The 17,245-nt window shown below is 38.5% G+C and overlaps 2 protein-coding genes across 2 annotated transcripts in view; one reads left to right on the forward strand and one right to left on the reverse strand.

Annotated features, from left to right (window-relative positions):
• Positions 1–17,245, reverse strand: part of LOC115224675 — a 103,824-nt gene that overhangs the window by 68,376 nt on the left and 18,203 nt on the right. The gene's annotated exons all lie outside the window — the stretch shown is intronic.
• LOC115224676 (proline-rich extensin-like protein EPR1) overlaps positions 1–17,245 on the forward strand; it is a 37,604-nt gene that overhangs the window by 356 nt on the left and 20,003 nt on the right. Inside the window, exon 2 of the mRNA XM_029795534.1 lies at positions 4,819–4,928. Coding sequence (XP_029651394.1) covers positions 4,819–4,928 — 110 coding nt within the window. The remainder of the gene's footprint in view (positions 1–4,818; positions 4,929–17,245) is intronic.

Raw genomic sequence — 17,245 nt, forward strand, 5'->3', positions numbered from 1 at the left:
ACCCCAGTATGTAACCGGTACTTAATTTATCGCCCCCGAAAGAATGAAAGGTAAAGTCGACCTCGGCGGAATTTGAACCCAGAACGTAACGGCAGACGAAATACGGCTATGCATTTCGCCCGGCGTGCTAACGTTTCTGCCAGCTCGCCGCCTTTAGATATAGCTAACCCACTATTTCTGTAAAAGGCAAAATCTACTGATGTAAATTTTTCACTAAGAACATCTAAAATGTGTAATCATAAACAGCATAAACAGTTGCAAACCTCAGCATTGTCATACGACCCTGTACATCTCTCTATATATAAACGGCAGTTTGTGTGTCTGTCAGGTTGTACCCTCACCCTGACCACGGCTTTCAACCGATTCTGATGAAACTTGACACACACATAGCCCAATGTCATAATTCAAAACTAACGCAGCGAAAATTTTGAAAAGTTCCCCCAGTTTTGAAAAAAATCGATAAATTCGACATGGGGTTGAGAATCTAAGCTTTTTATATGCAACACATTTTCTGTCGGGAGACAGCTAGGAACATCGTATACATAGAAGTGTTCGAGTGAAGAGAAGACGTTGCAACCTACACATGCGCCTTCGTTCCCTAGAGGGAAAGAACTAGATTGGGATTAGTTGTTGCCTACTAGGGGCTCTTACATACCCGGGCAACGCCGGGCTATGCTGCTAGTACTTTAATAAAAAGCTCCAACCTGGACAGATTTCTTCATTTAGGTGAAAGCATTATCAAATCAGTAAGGTTCGCTAGTATGAATTAATTATGATCTCTGTATCTTTGTTATCAATGTAATTATGGTTCTTTATGACTTCTAGGGCAGTGGATAATGGGCATTTAAAGATTATCTCTTTTGTTAATCTTTAAATCTGCCTGAGACTGTCTTTGGTTCTATGACAAAAACCTCCTAAACTGATCTAAATTTAAAATCTTCAATTTAGTTTTCATGTTAATTAATGTTCCAAACACCAACCTAATAACGATAAAATTAATTTACTAAATTTTTCAATATTTTCAAAATCAACTGCAACAGAGTTTGTGTATTTCTGTAGAAGTTTCATATCAAAAGAGTTAAAAGGTAAAATTCAACAACACCAAATTGAATGAATCTGGAGAAATATTTAATTTTTAAATCTCATTCAATAATATAAATATTGGGAGGATAAAAGACTTTTTCAGGCAGTTGTCCCATGGCAATAAAAACTATTAGCAACCACAATGGAAAGTCTATAGTTTGTATTACTTTATAGAGACACAGTATTTTATGCTTCTGTATTCAGGGCTGTGTACTTTTTGATACTCTAATCAATCTTTATACGATACACACACAAACACAACAGCCATAAACATTTCAGTCATACACATAATTATATACAACTCCTATACATTGACAAACTATTTATGCAATATATATATATAAACATTTATTTGTACATTAATATACATATATATCATCGGCATTTATTTGTACTTAATACATACATACATACATACATACATATATATATATATATATATACACACACACACATATATATATATATATATATATACACACACACACACACACATATATATATCTATATATATATATATATATATATACACACACACACACACACATATATATATATATATATATATATATATATATATATACACACACACACACACACACATATATATATATATATATATATATATATATATATATATGTGTGTGTATGCACACCAACACACATGCTTATACAAATACACATGTATATATACAGTAAGTGTGTATATGATCAATCATGTGACAGTCATAAAATTATTATTATATTTCATCCATTGTTCAAGCTAGGAATTTCATGTCTTCTCTGTCAACTTTTATGACACAGAAACCGGATAACAGTCAGAGGTAGAGTTGCTATGTTGGTTGTGGTCATGGTGTTGTTGTTGTTGTTGTTGTTGTTGTTGTTGTTGTTACTGTTGTTGTTGTGGTGGTGGTGGTGGTGGTATTGGTTGCAGTGATATTGGTTGTGTGCATTATGGTAATGTTGTTTTTGGTCTATGTTGGTGTATGTGGATGGTTTTGGTTGTAGCAGTGGTGGTGTTCTGTAGGTTGCAGTTGTAGTAGTGTCGATAGTGGTGGTGTTGTTGTTGGTTGTGAGAGGTAGTAGTGTTATGGGTGGTGTTGTTGTTGTTGTTGTTGTTGTTGTTGTTGTTGTTACTGTTGTTGTTGTGGTGGTGGTGGTGGTGGTATTGGTTGCAGTGATATTGGTTGTGTGCATTATGGTAATGTTGTTTTTGGTCTTATGTTGGTGTATGTGGATGGTTTTGGTTGTAGCAGTGGTGGTGTTCTGTAGGTTGCAGTTGTAGTAGTGTCGATAGTGGTGGTGTTGTTGTTGGTTGTGAGAGGTAGTAGTGTTAGGGGTGGTGTTGGTTGTTGTATTGTTTGCCTTGTGATAATGGTGATATAAGTTGTGTTGGTGGTGATGGTTATGTTGAAGATAACAGATGAGTTGTTACTCTATAGCTTCATCAGCTTGACAGTTTGAAGGGTTGTTATTTAACCAGTGATGTTAGGGAAGAAGTCGATGTATCTAAATTATTTAGTGGCTCTCATGTCTTTTAATCTTAACTAATTGGAATTGGAATTGTTTTGTCTTGGTGTAAGAGAAGGGTTACACCAAATATTCTGCTCAATATGCTTGACCATAACCAGTTGAGCATGTCCCTTAGTGGCATGTCCCTTAGTGTCATGTCCCTTAGTGGCATGTCTCTTAGTGGCATGTCTCTTAGTGGCATGTCCCTGGTACTGCCCTGATGCAGTTCCAGGCAGTGGCTCTCATGGCTTCTGATCTTAACTGATTGGAAGTGTTATCATGTCTTGGTATAAAAGATGGCCTACAGCAAATATTCTGCTCAATACCACAGATTTGCTTGTCTGTTGTTTGACCTTAACCAGTTAAGGATGTCCCTTGGTGGCTGATGATATGTGCATCTCTGATCATGAGCAGAAATAGTGGGGGAGCATCATAGCCATGTGTTAAGAGGAATTCTTTGGGGTTTGGATAATTCATCTCTGGAAACATGGGTGTTTCGTTCAACATCCTTGTCAAATGACAAGGCTCAACCCACAGAGCCATCTTCTCAGTTATCCTGCATTGAGAGAAACATTCCTGCATTTACCTCTTTTACCTTTCACCTTCTACTTGTTTCGGTCATTAGACTGTGGCCATGCTGGGGCACCACCTTGAAAGGTTTAGTCAAACAAATCAACCCCAATACTTTCTTTTGAAAGACCAGTACTTATTCAGTTGGTCTCCTTTTTGCTGAACCACTTAATTATGGGGGATGTAAAGAAACCAACACCGGTTGTCAAGCAGGGGTGGGGGACACACACACATACACATGCATTATCTGACGTGCTGTTTATAGTTAGTCTACTAAATCCGCTCACAAGGCTTTTTGTTGACCTGGGCTTGTAGGAGAAGACACTTGCCCAAGAAGCCACGCAATGGGTCTGAACCTAAAACCATGTGGTTGGGAAGCAAACTTCTTATTTCTTTATTGCCCACAAGGGGCGAAACACAGAGGGGACAAACAAGAACGGACAAAGGGATTAAGTCAATTACATCAACCCCAGTGCATAACTGGTACTTAATTTATTGACCCCGAAAGGATGAAAGGCAAAGTTGACCTCGGCAGAATTTGAACTCAGAACGTAACGGCAGACAAAATACCACTAAGCATTTTGCCCGGCATGCTAACGTTTCTGCCAGCTTGCCACCTTGGGGAAGCAAACTTCTTATCACACAGCTACATTTGCATGTTGAACGTTTATCATTCACCAAGCATTCCAGCCATGATTACCCCACCTTATTTTCTAACATATTATCTTGTATATAAATATTCTTTTCTACTCTAGGCACAAGGCCTGAAATTTTGAGGGAGGCGGGGGCCAGGTGATTAGATCAACCCCAGTATGCAACTGGTACTTAATTTATCGACCCCCGAAAGGATGAAAGGCAAAGTCGACCTCGGCGGACCTGTATATAAATAGTAAATTATTTCAAAGTCTGTAGGCATAGTATTTGATTGGGGAAGATATGGCTGCAGTGTTTTGCAGGTCCAACGACCACGTGGTGGCTTTGTCACTTGCTCAGTATATTTTAAATTGGTGCAGTATGGTATGTGTTTGGTGTGGGTTGGCCCAGGATGTAAAGTGAGTTCGGTTGTTATGTTACAGTGTCACCTCTTTCACTAACCTGTGCTGCTGCTCCTGCTGCTACTACTACTACTACTACTACTACTACACTACTTTATTGTATTCTGAAGAAATAAAAGCGATTCCATTTGCAACAAGATCCATTCATTGATTCACTGGAAAACCGTAACAAAACCGAACAAAGCCCACATTCAAAATAATAATGATGATGATGATGAGGATGACAATGGTGATGATGGTGATGATAATAATAATAACAACAACAACAGCAACAATGGGATAATGGAATAGAAGTGGAATAATATAATAGAAGTGGAGTAATAGAATTGAATTGTTGTAGGAAAGATGACAAGGATGGAGGGAGCAGATAAGAAAGGGTAAGTGGTGGGAGTGTGTGAAAGAAGTTAAAGGATGAGACAGACAAAGTCTCTACTTTTTAAATTCTCCAGTTCTTCTTCTTCTTCTGAAAAAAAAAAAACCGACAAAAAACAAAACAAAATAAAACAAAAACATTTTACAAGAATTTTGTTTGTGTCTTTTGTTATTTTTTTTTTTTTTGTGGAAATTATTGGAATTTAATCACTTTCTCCCATTGTAGGATTTAGCACTGTCAATGTTGTTGTTGTTGATGTGGCTGATGTTGTGGGTGTTGTTATTGCTTTTGTCACTGTTTCTCTTGTTACTGTTGCTGTAGATACTGTTACTGTGGTTACTTTTGTTGTTGTTGTTGTTGTTACTATATTATTATTGTTGTTGTTGTTGCTGTTATTATTGTGGTTGTTGTTGTTATTTTTATTGTTGTCACTACTCTTTCCCTCTCTCTCCATCTGTTACAATCAGAGAGAGAGAGAGAGAGAGAGAGAGAGAGAGAGAGAGAGAAGCCATTTGGTAAGTTGGCACCAAGAAATAAATAATGTCTTGCAAGTTTCCGTGTCAATCTTCTTCTTACAAAGTTCGAATCTGAGCAAAAACAGTGAGTGGGTATCCGACTTTTGTCAAGCATCTTAACCCAACAAATCCATGCACAGTAACATACACATTAGGTCTCTCTCATGAACACACATTATTGCTTTATCTATCTATCTATCTATCTGTCTAAAAGCTCTACCTTGTAATTTGTCCCGTCTGTGTGCAGCCCTGTGTGGCTAATAAAGAAACATATCTATTTATCTATCTATCTGTCTATCAATCTATCTATCTATCTATCTATCTATCTATCTATCTATCTATCTATCTATCTATCTATCTATCTACCTATCTATCCATCCATCCATCTATTTATCTATCTATCTGTCTTTCTGTCTGTCTATCTACCTATTTATCTATCTATCTATCTATCCATCTATCTATTTATCTATCTATCTATCCATCTATCTACCTATCTATCTGTCTGTCTGTCTGTCTGTCTGTCTATCTATCTATCTATCTATCTACCTGTCTGTCTGTCTATCTATCTGTCTGTCTACCTAATATATAAATGTGTGTGTGTATGTGTGTGTGTATGCATACCAAGCTACCAACATACCTGTGTATCTAGTTATCTATCTATCATATCTTTCTGTCTGTTTGTCTGTCTATCTACATGTACACACCCACGCAGACACACTCACACACACACACAAACAAACAAACACGCACACATATTCAAACACAAACATCCACACACAGAGACATACATGTACATGGTATCTGTTAAAGTACACGACACATAATCATTGAGTTAGAACTCCTTCTGCTCCATTACACTCCAAGAAAGAAGCCTATGAAGAGGATTCATGTTATCATAGTGAAATATCATGTTATAGCAGCTCTTGCTAGCTTCAGTGGTTACAGAACGTGGACAGATATAGCAAATAATTTCAAACTATATTCTCCAGTCTTAGGTTATGCATGTATTATATGTATTGATCTATCTATACACCTACCTACATACCTACCTATCTATCTACCTACTTATCTAACTGTCTGTCTGTCTTTCGGTCTGACTATCTGTCTGTCTTTTTCTTTTTTTTTATCTGAATCTGATTTTGCCCCAAACAAGGCTTGAGGTCAGCATAATGTATGGGATAACAAAGAAGGAGAAGAATGGGCCTACAACTTCAAAAGATGTCGATTGACAGAAAGCTTAAAAAGACTGAGTATTATAGACCAGAGGAGAACTAGGAGATGGTAGTGTGTTCCAGAGAGCAGCAGTTTAAGGAAAATTATTGGAATAAAAGGACTTGTGACTAACAAGTAGTTCAGTATAGAAGTTAATGTGCCGAGGAAGACAGGTGATTCATGTAAAAGTTTTGACAGTGAGTGCCAGACCAGAAAGTTCATTAGAGCAATGACCATGGAAATAGTTATAGGGGAAAAGGCACAACAAAGATACATATTACAATGAGACCAAAGATGACAGCAATATTTAATGCAAGGTTGAATGGTGCTCTTTAGAGATACAAGATGCCCTCAGGCTTAATAAATTTAAAATTTGCAAGCATAGGTGCAAGAGTGGCTATGTGGTAAGTAGCTTGTTTACCAACCACATGGTTCCGGGTTCAGTCCCACTGCATGGCACTTTGGGCAAGTGTCTTCTACTATAGCCTCGGGCTGACCAAAGCCATGTGAGTGGATTTGGTAGAGACGGAAACTGAAAGCAGCCCGTCGTATATATGTATGTATATATATATATATGTGTGTGTGTGTGTGTGTGTGTATGTGGTTGTGTGGTAAGTAGCTTGCTTACGAACCACATGGTTTCGGGTTCAGTCCCACTGCGTGGCACCTTGGGCAAGTGTCTTCTACTATAGCCTCGGGCCGACCAAAGCCTTGTGAGTGGATTTGGTAGAGACGGAAACTGAAAGAAGCCTGTCGTATATATGTATATATATATATATAGTGTGTGTGTGTGTGTGTGTGTATGTGGTTGTGTGGTAAGTAGCTTGCTTACGAACCACATGGTTTCGGGTTCAGTCCCACTGCGTGGCACCTTGGGCAAGTGTCTTCTACTATAGCCTCGGGCCGACCAAAGCCTTGTGAGTGGATTTGGTAGAGACGGAAACTGAAAGAAGCCTGTCGTATATATGTATATATATATATATGTGTGTGTGTGTATATGTTTGTGTGTCTGTGTTTGTCCCCACAACAACATCGCTTGACAACTGATGCTGGTGTGTTTACGTCCCCGTAACTTAGCAGTTCGGCAAAAGAACCACTTGGCCATTGTGCCTCCACCTAAGTAGATATACCCATCCATTAATTTTTTCTGCCCATTCTTTTGGTGTGGGAGAGCATGGTGATAGAGCCCTCAGGCATCTCCTCCAAAGAGTTTTGTCAGTAGCAACTATCATTATACTTTCTGTCTGGATTCCAAAGCATGGCTAATTGAGACTATTGGTACTATTCAACCATCTTGTTCTTGGTCTATGTTTGAATTCCTTTCTAGTTGGTTTGGCTTGAAGAATCCGTTTTGTGAACCTTTCCTTTGACATCCTAATAACATGTCAGGAGTACAAGAGCTGTAACCTCCCAATGCAGAGCAATAGTGCCTCAACCTGGAGATACTCCCTGATCTCTGAGCTATCTTCCCATCACGTAACATTACTCCAGGGATATCCCCTGGAAGGAACAACAAGTGGACATATTGCAAACAAAATAACTAATAGCTTTGTGAGCGTTCCTTCCATATTGATTCAACAGAGCGCTGTGCTGTTTGATCATGTTTAAGCAAAGGATATTCATGGTAAGAATTTTGTAGAATGGCAATGACAATACACCATTCTAAGTAGTTGTTGTCAGTGTCTGGTAATTTATACACAAACATACACCATACACTTACACCAACATACACACTCACACACTACACTAAGACAATTCTTACACAGACACTCATACTTTATACATATGTATACATGCTGTGGCACATTGGAGAATACACAAATACATTGGTTGTACACTTCATTTGGAATGCTAATAAAAACAAATAAAAAGATCTTTCAGAGTTAAACATTTAGAAAATAATATAGAAAGCTATTGCTTACCTTGCTTCATTAATCAAACTTATGTGTATCTATGGCAAACATTACGAATAGCTTGCTTTTAAACTGTGGATTTTCCAAAGCCTTAAAATTGCATTATTTAAAAAATTCTCAGCACATCTAGATATACCCCTTGCTGTGCACCAGTTGAAAGGCTGCTGATATAAATAGCTGTGCATGCACATGCAGACATAGATATGCACTTGCATCCACACATTTATTTGCATGTGCACACACACACACACACACAAGCACACACACACACACACACACACACACACACACACACACACACACACACACGCACACAATTCATATAATCTTATGTAAACAGACATTCCATGTTTGAATAATATTTTTGGGTTGAATAAAGATCCTGTTGCATGTAGGAAGAAGGGTAAATAGAGGGATGGGATGTTCAATAAAGGAAGGTAAAATAATAGAGGGAGAGAAATAGAGAGAGAGGTGTTCGGGAGAGTGGGTATGGGAGATGTAAGGGCTGAATCATGATGGTGATGGGGTGTCGTAGGGTGTTGAAAGGTGGGAGAAAGTGTGGTGACTGAGACAGAGGTTAGTCACCATGAATTGAATTAATAACCAGATCACCGTCAACAACAATATCAACCAAAGCAATATTACATAAACAACATCAACAGTTACAACAACAACATCAGCAACAACAACACCCGTTATCATATTCACTAGCAAAATAAATGATGTGGGATTTGTCAGTGAAAGATGGTGATGACAGACTTCCTGGAGATGTCATGTTAGGTAAAGGTTGCAATTATTCAACAACATGTTGTCAGGTTGGGATGGTGAGAGAGAGAGAGAGAGCGAGAAGAGAGAGAGAGACAAGAGAGAGCGAGAGAGAGAGAGAGAGAGAGAAAAGAGCGAGAGAGAGAGAGAGAGAGAAAAGAGCGAGAGAGAGAGAAGAGAGAGAGAGAGTGAGAGAGAGAAGAGAGGGAAAGAAGAGAGAGAGAGAGAGAGACAGCGAGAGAGAGAGAAGAGAGAGAGAGTGAGAGAGAGAGAAGAGAGGGAGATAAGAGAGAGAGAAGAGAGAGAGAAAGAAGAGAGAGAGAGTGAGAGAGAGAGAGAAGAGAGGGAGATAAGAGAGAGAGAGAGAGAGAGAGAGAGACAGCGAGAGAGAGTGAGAGAGAGAGAAGAGATAGAGAGTGAGAGAGAGAGAGAAGAGAGTGAGAGAGAGAGAAGATAAGAGAGTGAGAGACAGCTAGAAGGAAAGAGTAGAGCGAATGAAATGTGTTCTGTAGTGTAGTGTAGTGTGTGTGCATGCGTGCGTATAAGAGAAAGAGAGAGTAATGTAGAGAAAGAGGCAAGAGCAGAGGAGTCAAGCAGATCTTGATTTTACAAATGAGGGAAAACAAGTATTCAATATATTACAATTTAGATCCTATTTACTTGTTTATGTTTTGTATATCTCATGCGGTGACATAATGAGATCAACCAGGCTGTTGGATGTTTTATGCATCACTCGTCCCGATGCAGTTTGCATCATTAAAGATTCTACATGGTTTATGTTCTAACCAGCCAAATCTTGCCTTTCAGACCTACCCTACAATGTCCTTCTAAAAATAAGCAATATCGCATTACGAAAACATCAAAGCTACAAGATCATACAGGATTAATTCAAAACATTTTGGATAAATAAGCATTACATTTGAGAGAGAAATCTGAATGTGTAACAGTTAAGCTTTTGAATGATGTCACCCTGATGGCTTGACAAGTAGGCCAAGATTCCTCCTGATCAGAAGGCTGGTCTGTGGCATGGTTACCCATCTGCAGTTGTGTGAACTGGGGCAATGTGAAATGAAGTGTTTTGCTCAAGAACAACGATGTGCTGCCCAGTCCAGGAATCAAACCTGTGATCTAGTGATTGTGCATGCTTAATATATGTATGTAACCATTGATGTTGTTAAGGTGGATGGCTGGCAGAAATATTAGCATGCCGGGTGAAATGCTTAGTGGTATTTCGTCTGTCTTTACGTTCTGAGTTCAAATTCTGCCGAGGTCGACTTTGTCTTTCATCCTTTTGGAGTCAATAAATTAAGTACCAGTTGTGTACGGGTTCGATATAATCGACTGCCCACCCACCCCCTCTCCGAAAATTTTGGCCTTGTGCCTAGAGTACAAAGGAATGTATGTATGTATATGAAGGAATACTCAATACTTTTTAGTAGTGTACATGTTTATTCAACTTTTACAAAGGAAGGGTTGACAGTGACTTTGAAATTTCAGCTTGCTCATCTTCATCATGTATGAGTGTGTGTGTGTGTGTGTGTGTGTGTGTATGCATGTGTGTATGCATGTGTGTGTGTATGCGTGTGTGTGTGCACATTTTGTGGACCCTCTCACCACTTTAATGAATGACAGTTCAGCAGAACAGTTGCACGCTACACAGGAAGCATCTTGTTGAACAATACTCAACAGGATGAACAGATCAACCCCTGATCAGCTAAAACAAACCTAGGTTTTGATAGACTCCAGCACAGACCAAAGTGTACCAGGCAGTAGTGCTTACCTCTCTCCTAAATGGCTGTGAAACATTGACACTCTACATACAATATATTAAATGGCCAAACTCATTCCATCTTCACCACCTTCATTCAGTTTGAAACACCAGATGGCAGGATAAATCCCCAGCTCAGAGGTTCTTGAAAGATGTGACATTCTAGGCATAGAGACACCTTACCAAAATGCAACTGAAGTGGCTTGGACATTTGGTATGCGTAGAAGACATTCACTCACCTCAAGGCCTCTATTCAGTGAGCTTAGCTCTGGTGCTTGGCACCAAGGCTGCCCACTGTTCCATTATAAGGATACTCTAAAGACATTCTGGAAAATCTGTAAGATTTACTTGAAGATATGGGAATCAGGAGCACTGAATAGAGACTAGAGGAAAAGCTCTTATGAGCAAGCCTTGTCTAACTTTGAGGCAGTCAGGAATAACACCCTGAAGGAGAAAAGGATCGAGTGCAGAGCAGAGTCCAGTCTATCCCCAGGGGACAGAGATCCTTATTGCAATGTCTGTATTCAGATCTGCAAATCCTGATAGGCATGAATTTCCACATGAGACAACAACAACCCACTCCCTATGTACAGTTAAAAATTGTCTAAAGTCGTAAGACGCTCCTGTCCTTGTACTGTCCACCATTCGTGTTTTTTATTTCTGTTTTTTATATATATTTTTGTTTCTTGTATTTATATTCGTGTGGCATCCTGTCTTTGTTCCGTATACATTCGACCGTCTTTCCAAGAAATCCATTGCCAGTGGGTTGGTTTTTCCTTGGGGCTGGCCGGGTCGGAGTAATATCGAGATTAAACAGCCAAAATTACTAAGATGATCCGGTTCCCGACTGAAGATTAGAGGCTTCGAGTGACCCGTCTGTTTTTTTGTGTCGTCTCCTTGTGTGTTTTTGCGTTCTTGTCCCACTTTGTAATTTATATTTTATATTTAATTTCTATATATATATATATATATATATATATACATATGTATATGATTAATTAATAAATTAATTTGTATCCATTAGATCTCTCTGTTTTCTAACTCAATAAAAATGTCTGGTATTTTACGATATTCTATATAATATATAGATTAAAAGATTTTCTCTTCAAAATTTCATATATTAAACCAGTGTATCTTGGATAAATATCCCTATGAGAGATTTGAAAATCCACATTGTGACTATTATATATATATATATATATATATATATATACATATGTATATGATTAATTAATAAATTAATTTGTATCCATTAGATCTCTCTGTTTTCTAACTCAATAAAAATGTCTGGTATTTTACGATATTCTATATAATATATAGATTAAAAGATTTTCTCTTCAAAATTTCATATATTAAACCAGTGTATCTTGGATAAATATCCCTATGAGAGATTTGAAAATCCACATTGTGACTATATATATATATATATATATATATATATATATATATATAAACTCTGAAACATTCAATGAAGCAAACAAAACAAATATGCCCAACTACAAACTTCCATTAATTCAATTTTTAAAATTCTACACAGAAATTTACAAATAAAGAAACTTCCTCTATTTTATGTGGGTTCCTTTTTTTTCCTTTACATTTACCACCACAGCTGCTGCTGCTGCAAGTACTGCAACTCCTGCTGCTGTTGCCTCTGTTGCTGCTTTTGCTGCACTCTACCATTAATTGGAGTATTTCATACAAAGACAGAGAGAACGAAAGAGAGAGAGAGAGAGAGAGAAATGGGAAGAGAGAGAAAGAGAGCAACAGTGTGTTTGCTCCGTTCCCCTTCCCCCAAACTCTCATCAATTTTCCACTCGGATGATTCTCAATCAAACATTCATCTGAGAAGACATTTGCTTCTGTGTTACTCGTTCTCATTTTAATTGCCAGAAATGCAAATTGCCATCTTTAGAAAATCTGTTCAGGTGGAACAGGAGCAGGCGGTGGGTGGGGGGGATGAAAGACTAACGAAGATTGACGGAAATTGACGACGACGACGACGACAATGATGACATAAGAATACAGCGGGAATGGAAGGAGAGAGGAGTAGAGCGATGCAAGGCTGGAGGAATAGAGGAATGAAGGAATATAAACGAAACAAAGATGAAGGAATAAAACTTAGAATGCATAAGATTACAACTTAAAAGACTCTACATGTGCATGAAGTGACATATACATTTAAGATATATCATAAGATGAGATACCTCATAGACATTAATCTTATCTCATTTATCATTAACTGAGTTTTATTCATCTGGCTCTTAATTGATGTTCCTTTTGAATAACATCATCATCATCTAGCATCCATTTTCCATACTGGAATGGGCTGGATGGTTGGACAAGCCACAGAGCTGTGTCTTGTCACAATGTCAGCTTTAGCATGGTTTCTATGGCTAGATGCCCTTCCTAAAGCTAACCACTTTACAGTGTGTACTGTGTTCTTTGCTTGTGGCACCAGCACTAGTGGTGTCACCATGTAGCTTGCAAAAAAAAAGCCTTCTTGACTGAGCGTGAATGAGAGAGGAAGGTGGCTTTATGCCAAGTGTTGAAGGATCAAATATGATAGAAGGGCGTCCTGTTGAAACTTTTTTCTGGGTGAAAAGCTGAGTTCTATAATGGTTTTGTTACAGAACAGAAATGAATGAAAGAGAACGAGTTTAGAATTTTCTTCCTTACATTAGAATGCTCCTTGCTTCGTTCAAGATGAATGTAAATAAAGTTAGTACAATTTGTGTAATATCGTGTGTTTCAGAATTGGCCAACAGATGGAGTTCTGTGCAGTACTGTGTCATGCAGGCAGTTAAGAGCTGAAACACCTCACATGTGCTGTACTATCATTTTTATTGGTTACTTCGTCTTTTGATGAAAGATATTCTTTGTTCAAAGTTAAATACAAACCTATATGCTTGACCGAGAAACACATTACAGCTATAGTTGTTACTGTTTAGCCCCAGGATAGCCATGCCCAAACATAGCTATAATCAAAGATGTTCCAACAATGACCATCCTGCTGACATGGGGTATATAGGAACACATTACTCAATGTATTCATTTTTAAGATACTATGGTATAACACGAGGGAGATTTGGCTGCAGTTTTTAGTACGTTGTGTGACAGTCAAGGTCTCCCTCATTGGCTTGTTATGGATGTAGTTGGTTACACAGATGCGTTAAATTGGATTGAATCAACCACGAGGAGCACGGTTATAGAGGGCCTTTTCCTCACTCATTCAATTCACTCTAGCCCAGTCAGATTCTGAACCAACCTTTCTGTTCACAATGACAGACAGGACATCAGTGGTTGGTATTTTATGCTGAAAAGTACACCCATGTCAGAAATTAAAGTGTTATACAAAACAGTTCTCTGTTTGTGATTTTAAATTAATTATGCCATGACAAAAAAATAGATCCTTCCGGACTCACCACACTCTCATTGTTAAATAGTTAATTCAGCCAAACACACGTCCATATTGAAAGTTTACAAACTTCAATGATATGCTTGTGTTAACATGCCATGGGATTTAAATATTTTGGACAGCATTGAGTAAATATTTATTTAGTCCTGTTGTAAATATTTTAAAATCTTCACACCAAATTTCACACAGAGCAGTGTTTTTTTTTCTGCTTTATCCATGACATATGATTTTGTTCAAATCTAATGAATTTAATAAGTGGCTTTTGTTGGCATCAGCCACAAATTTTGTATTCTCCAAACTGCTGGTCATTGTCAGGTCATCAGAATTGCTTACCCTTTTGTCAGGTCTTGAAAAAGAATTTACTCCACTCAAGTTTATAAAGTATTGTGGTTTAACTTCAAGTTTATTTCCACACACTGCTAATAGTATATTTATTCAACATGTGTATGTAGCTGGTAGAATCGTTAGCACACCGGGCAAAATGCTTAGCAGTATTTCGTCTGCGGTTACGTTCTGAGTTCAAATTCCACCGAGGTCGACTTTGCCTTTCATCCTTTCAGGGTTGATTAAATAAGTACCAGTTACGCACTGGGGTAACTATAATTGACTTAATCCGTTTGTCCCCTCTGTGTTTAGCCCCTTGTGGGTAGTAAAGAAATAGTAAATTTATTTACATACTTAGTAACACACACACACACACACACACACAATCAGCAGCCTCATTTTAACATCCACTTTTTGCACTGGTCAGATGAAGTTTAGTTGGGAATATTTTCTATTGCCTGGTGCTCTTCCCGCTGCCAACCCTCATTCGTTTCCAAGGTGATATTTACCCATGGCCAGACATGTTTTCCCAGACTATCGGTAATGAATGATATTCTTTGTATAATAGTGACACACTTGTACGACTATCACGAGGTGTCAAGACAAGAAGACACAAACATATACTCTTTTACTTGTTTCAGTCATTTGACTGTGGCCAAGCTGGAGCACCGCCTTTAGTCGAGCAGATCGACCCCAGGACTTATTCTTTGTAAGTCTAGTACTTATTCTATCAGTCACTTTTACCGAACCGCTAAGTTACGGGGAAATGTTCAAATTCACAATCTACAAGCTTTTCCCAGTTACTTGTCCACCAAATCCACCTACAAGGCTTTGGTCAGCCCAGGGCCTATATTAAACGACACTTGCGCAAGCTGTCTTGCAGCAGCACTGAACTCAAAACCATGTGGTTTGGAAGCGAACTTCTTAGCCACACAGCCTCACCTGCACCTATGTATTTATATATATATGTGTGTGTGTATGTATGTATGAGTTATACTCTCTCTCTTTTACTCTTTTATTTGTTTCAGTCATTTGACTGCGGCCATGCTGGAGCACCGCCTTTAGTCGAGCAAATCGACCCCAGGACTTATTCTTTGTAAGCCCAGTACTTATTCTATCGGTCTATTTTGCCGAACCGCTAAGTGACAGGAACGTAAACACACCAGCATTGGTTGTCAAGCAATGCTAGGGGGACAAACACAGACACACAAACATATACACAGACACATATATATATATATACATATAATACGACAGGCTTCTTTCAGTTTCCATCTACCAAATCCACTCACAAGGCTTTGGTCAGCCCGAGGCTCTAGCAGAAGACACTTGCCCAAGGTGCCACGCAGTGGGACTGAACCCGGAACCATGTGGTTGGTAAGCAAGCTACTTACCACACAGCCACTCCTGCACCTATGTATATATATATATATATGTGTGTGTGTGTATGTATGTATGAGTTATGGTATATTTAAATGTTTTATCACAATGTACTCTGTTATTTAAGTGTTCGTGTTATCATATCTTTCATTCTTGTCTTTGCTCCTGTGTGGCTATTAAACAAGACATTATGGTTATCATTGATGTTGTTTTTGTTGTTGTTGTTGTTGCTGTTGTTGTTGTTTGTGCTGTTGCTTGTGTTGTAGTTGCTTCTATCGATTTCTCCGATGATTGTGATTTCTCTTTCTCTCTTCACTTCCTTCTAAAATTTGACGTGAGTCAACTTTATTTTCATTCACTTAGATCAAAGACTTCCGATTGATGGGAGAGAAAGTGAGATAGGGGAAGAGGGAGGGAGGGAGAGAGAGAGAGAACGAGAAGAGAGGAGGGTGGAATAAGATGGGGAGGGAGAAAGGTTGAGGGATAGTGGAAAAAGGGAGAAAGAGAGAGGAAGAGAGAGAAGTTTTCTGATGCATTCTGCCATCAGATGGTTCTTTGTAGAGATGAATACAGCAGATATTCTCTCTCTCTCTCTCTCTCTCTCTCTCTCTCTCTCTCTCTTCTTTCTCTCTCTTTCTCTCGCTCTCACCTTTCTCTGTCTCTCTTTCTTCTTTCTTCTGTGTATGTCTATGTCTCTTTATATGTCCTGCATTCTGTATCTTCTTCTCTCTGTCTGCCTCTCTCTCTCTTCCATGTGTTTGCTACTCTCATTCTTTTTCTTTCCTTTCTCTTCTCTTTTCTTCCTCCCTCTCTCTCCCTCTTACCTTTTTATCTCTCCTCTCTCTTTTACGTTTTTTCCTTATCTCCTCTCCCTTTCTCCCTCTTCTCCCCCTCTCTCTCCCTCTTCTCTGTCTACCTCTCATGTGTGCATGTATTTGTCTGTGTGTGTGTCTGTATGTTGTGGTACACAACACACACACACACACACACACACACACACACACACACACACTACTTCTCCCTCCCTACCTGTCTGTCTGTCAGTCTGTCTCTGTTCTCCGACCCTCACTTCTCTCTTTTTTTGTTTCACTCCTTCTGCAACCAAATTACACAAATGTTTGTCTGTCTGGCTTTCATGTATTCGAGACGCACATATGCACATTCCCCCTCTCCATTCTGCTCTACATCCACCCCATACTACCTCCAGACTAAATTATACTAATGTCTTTTAATATGTGACATTCCGTGGCATATTTAATAAACGAATAAATAAACCAAATAAAATAAATCAAAGAGAAACGAAAATAATTTTAAGACAAAAATTTTTTGTTTTTTTGGTAACAATAATATGAATGGAATA

Source organism: Octopus sinensis, linkage group LG26 (assembly GCF_006345805.1).
Source record: "Octopus sinensis linkage group LG26, ASM634580v1, whole genome shotgun sequence".
Lineage (NCBI taxonomy): Eukaryota > Metazoa > Mollusca > Cephalopoda > Octopoda > Octopodidae > Octopus > Octopus sinensis.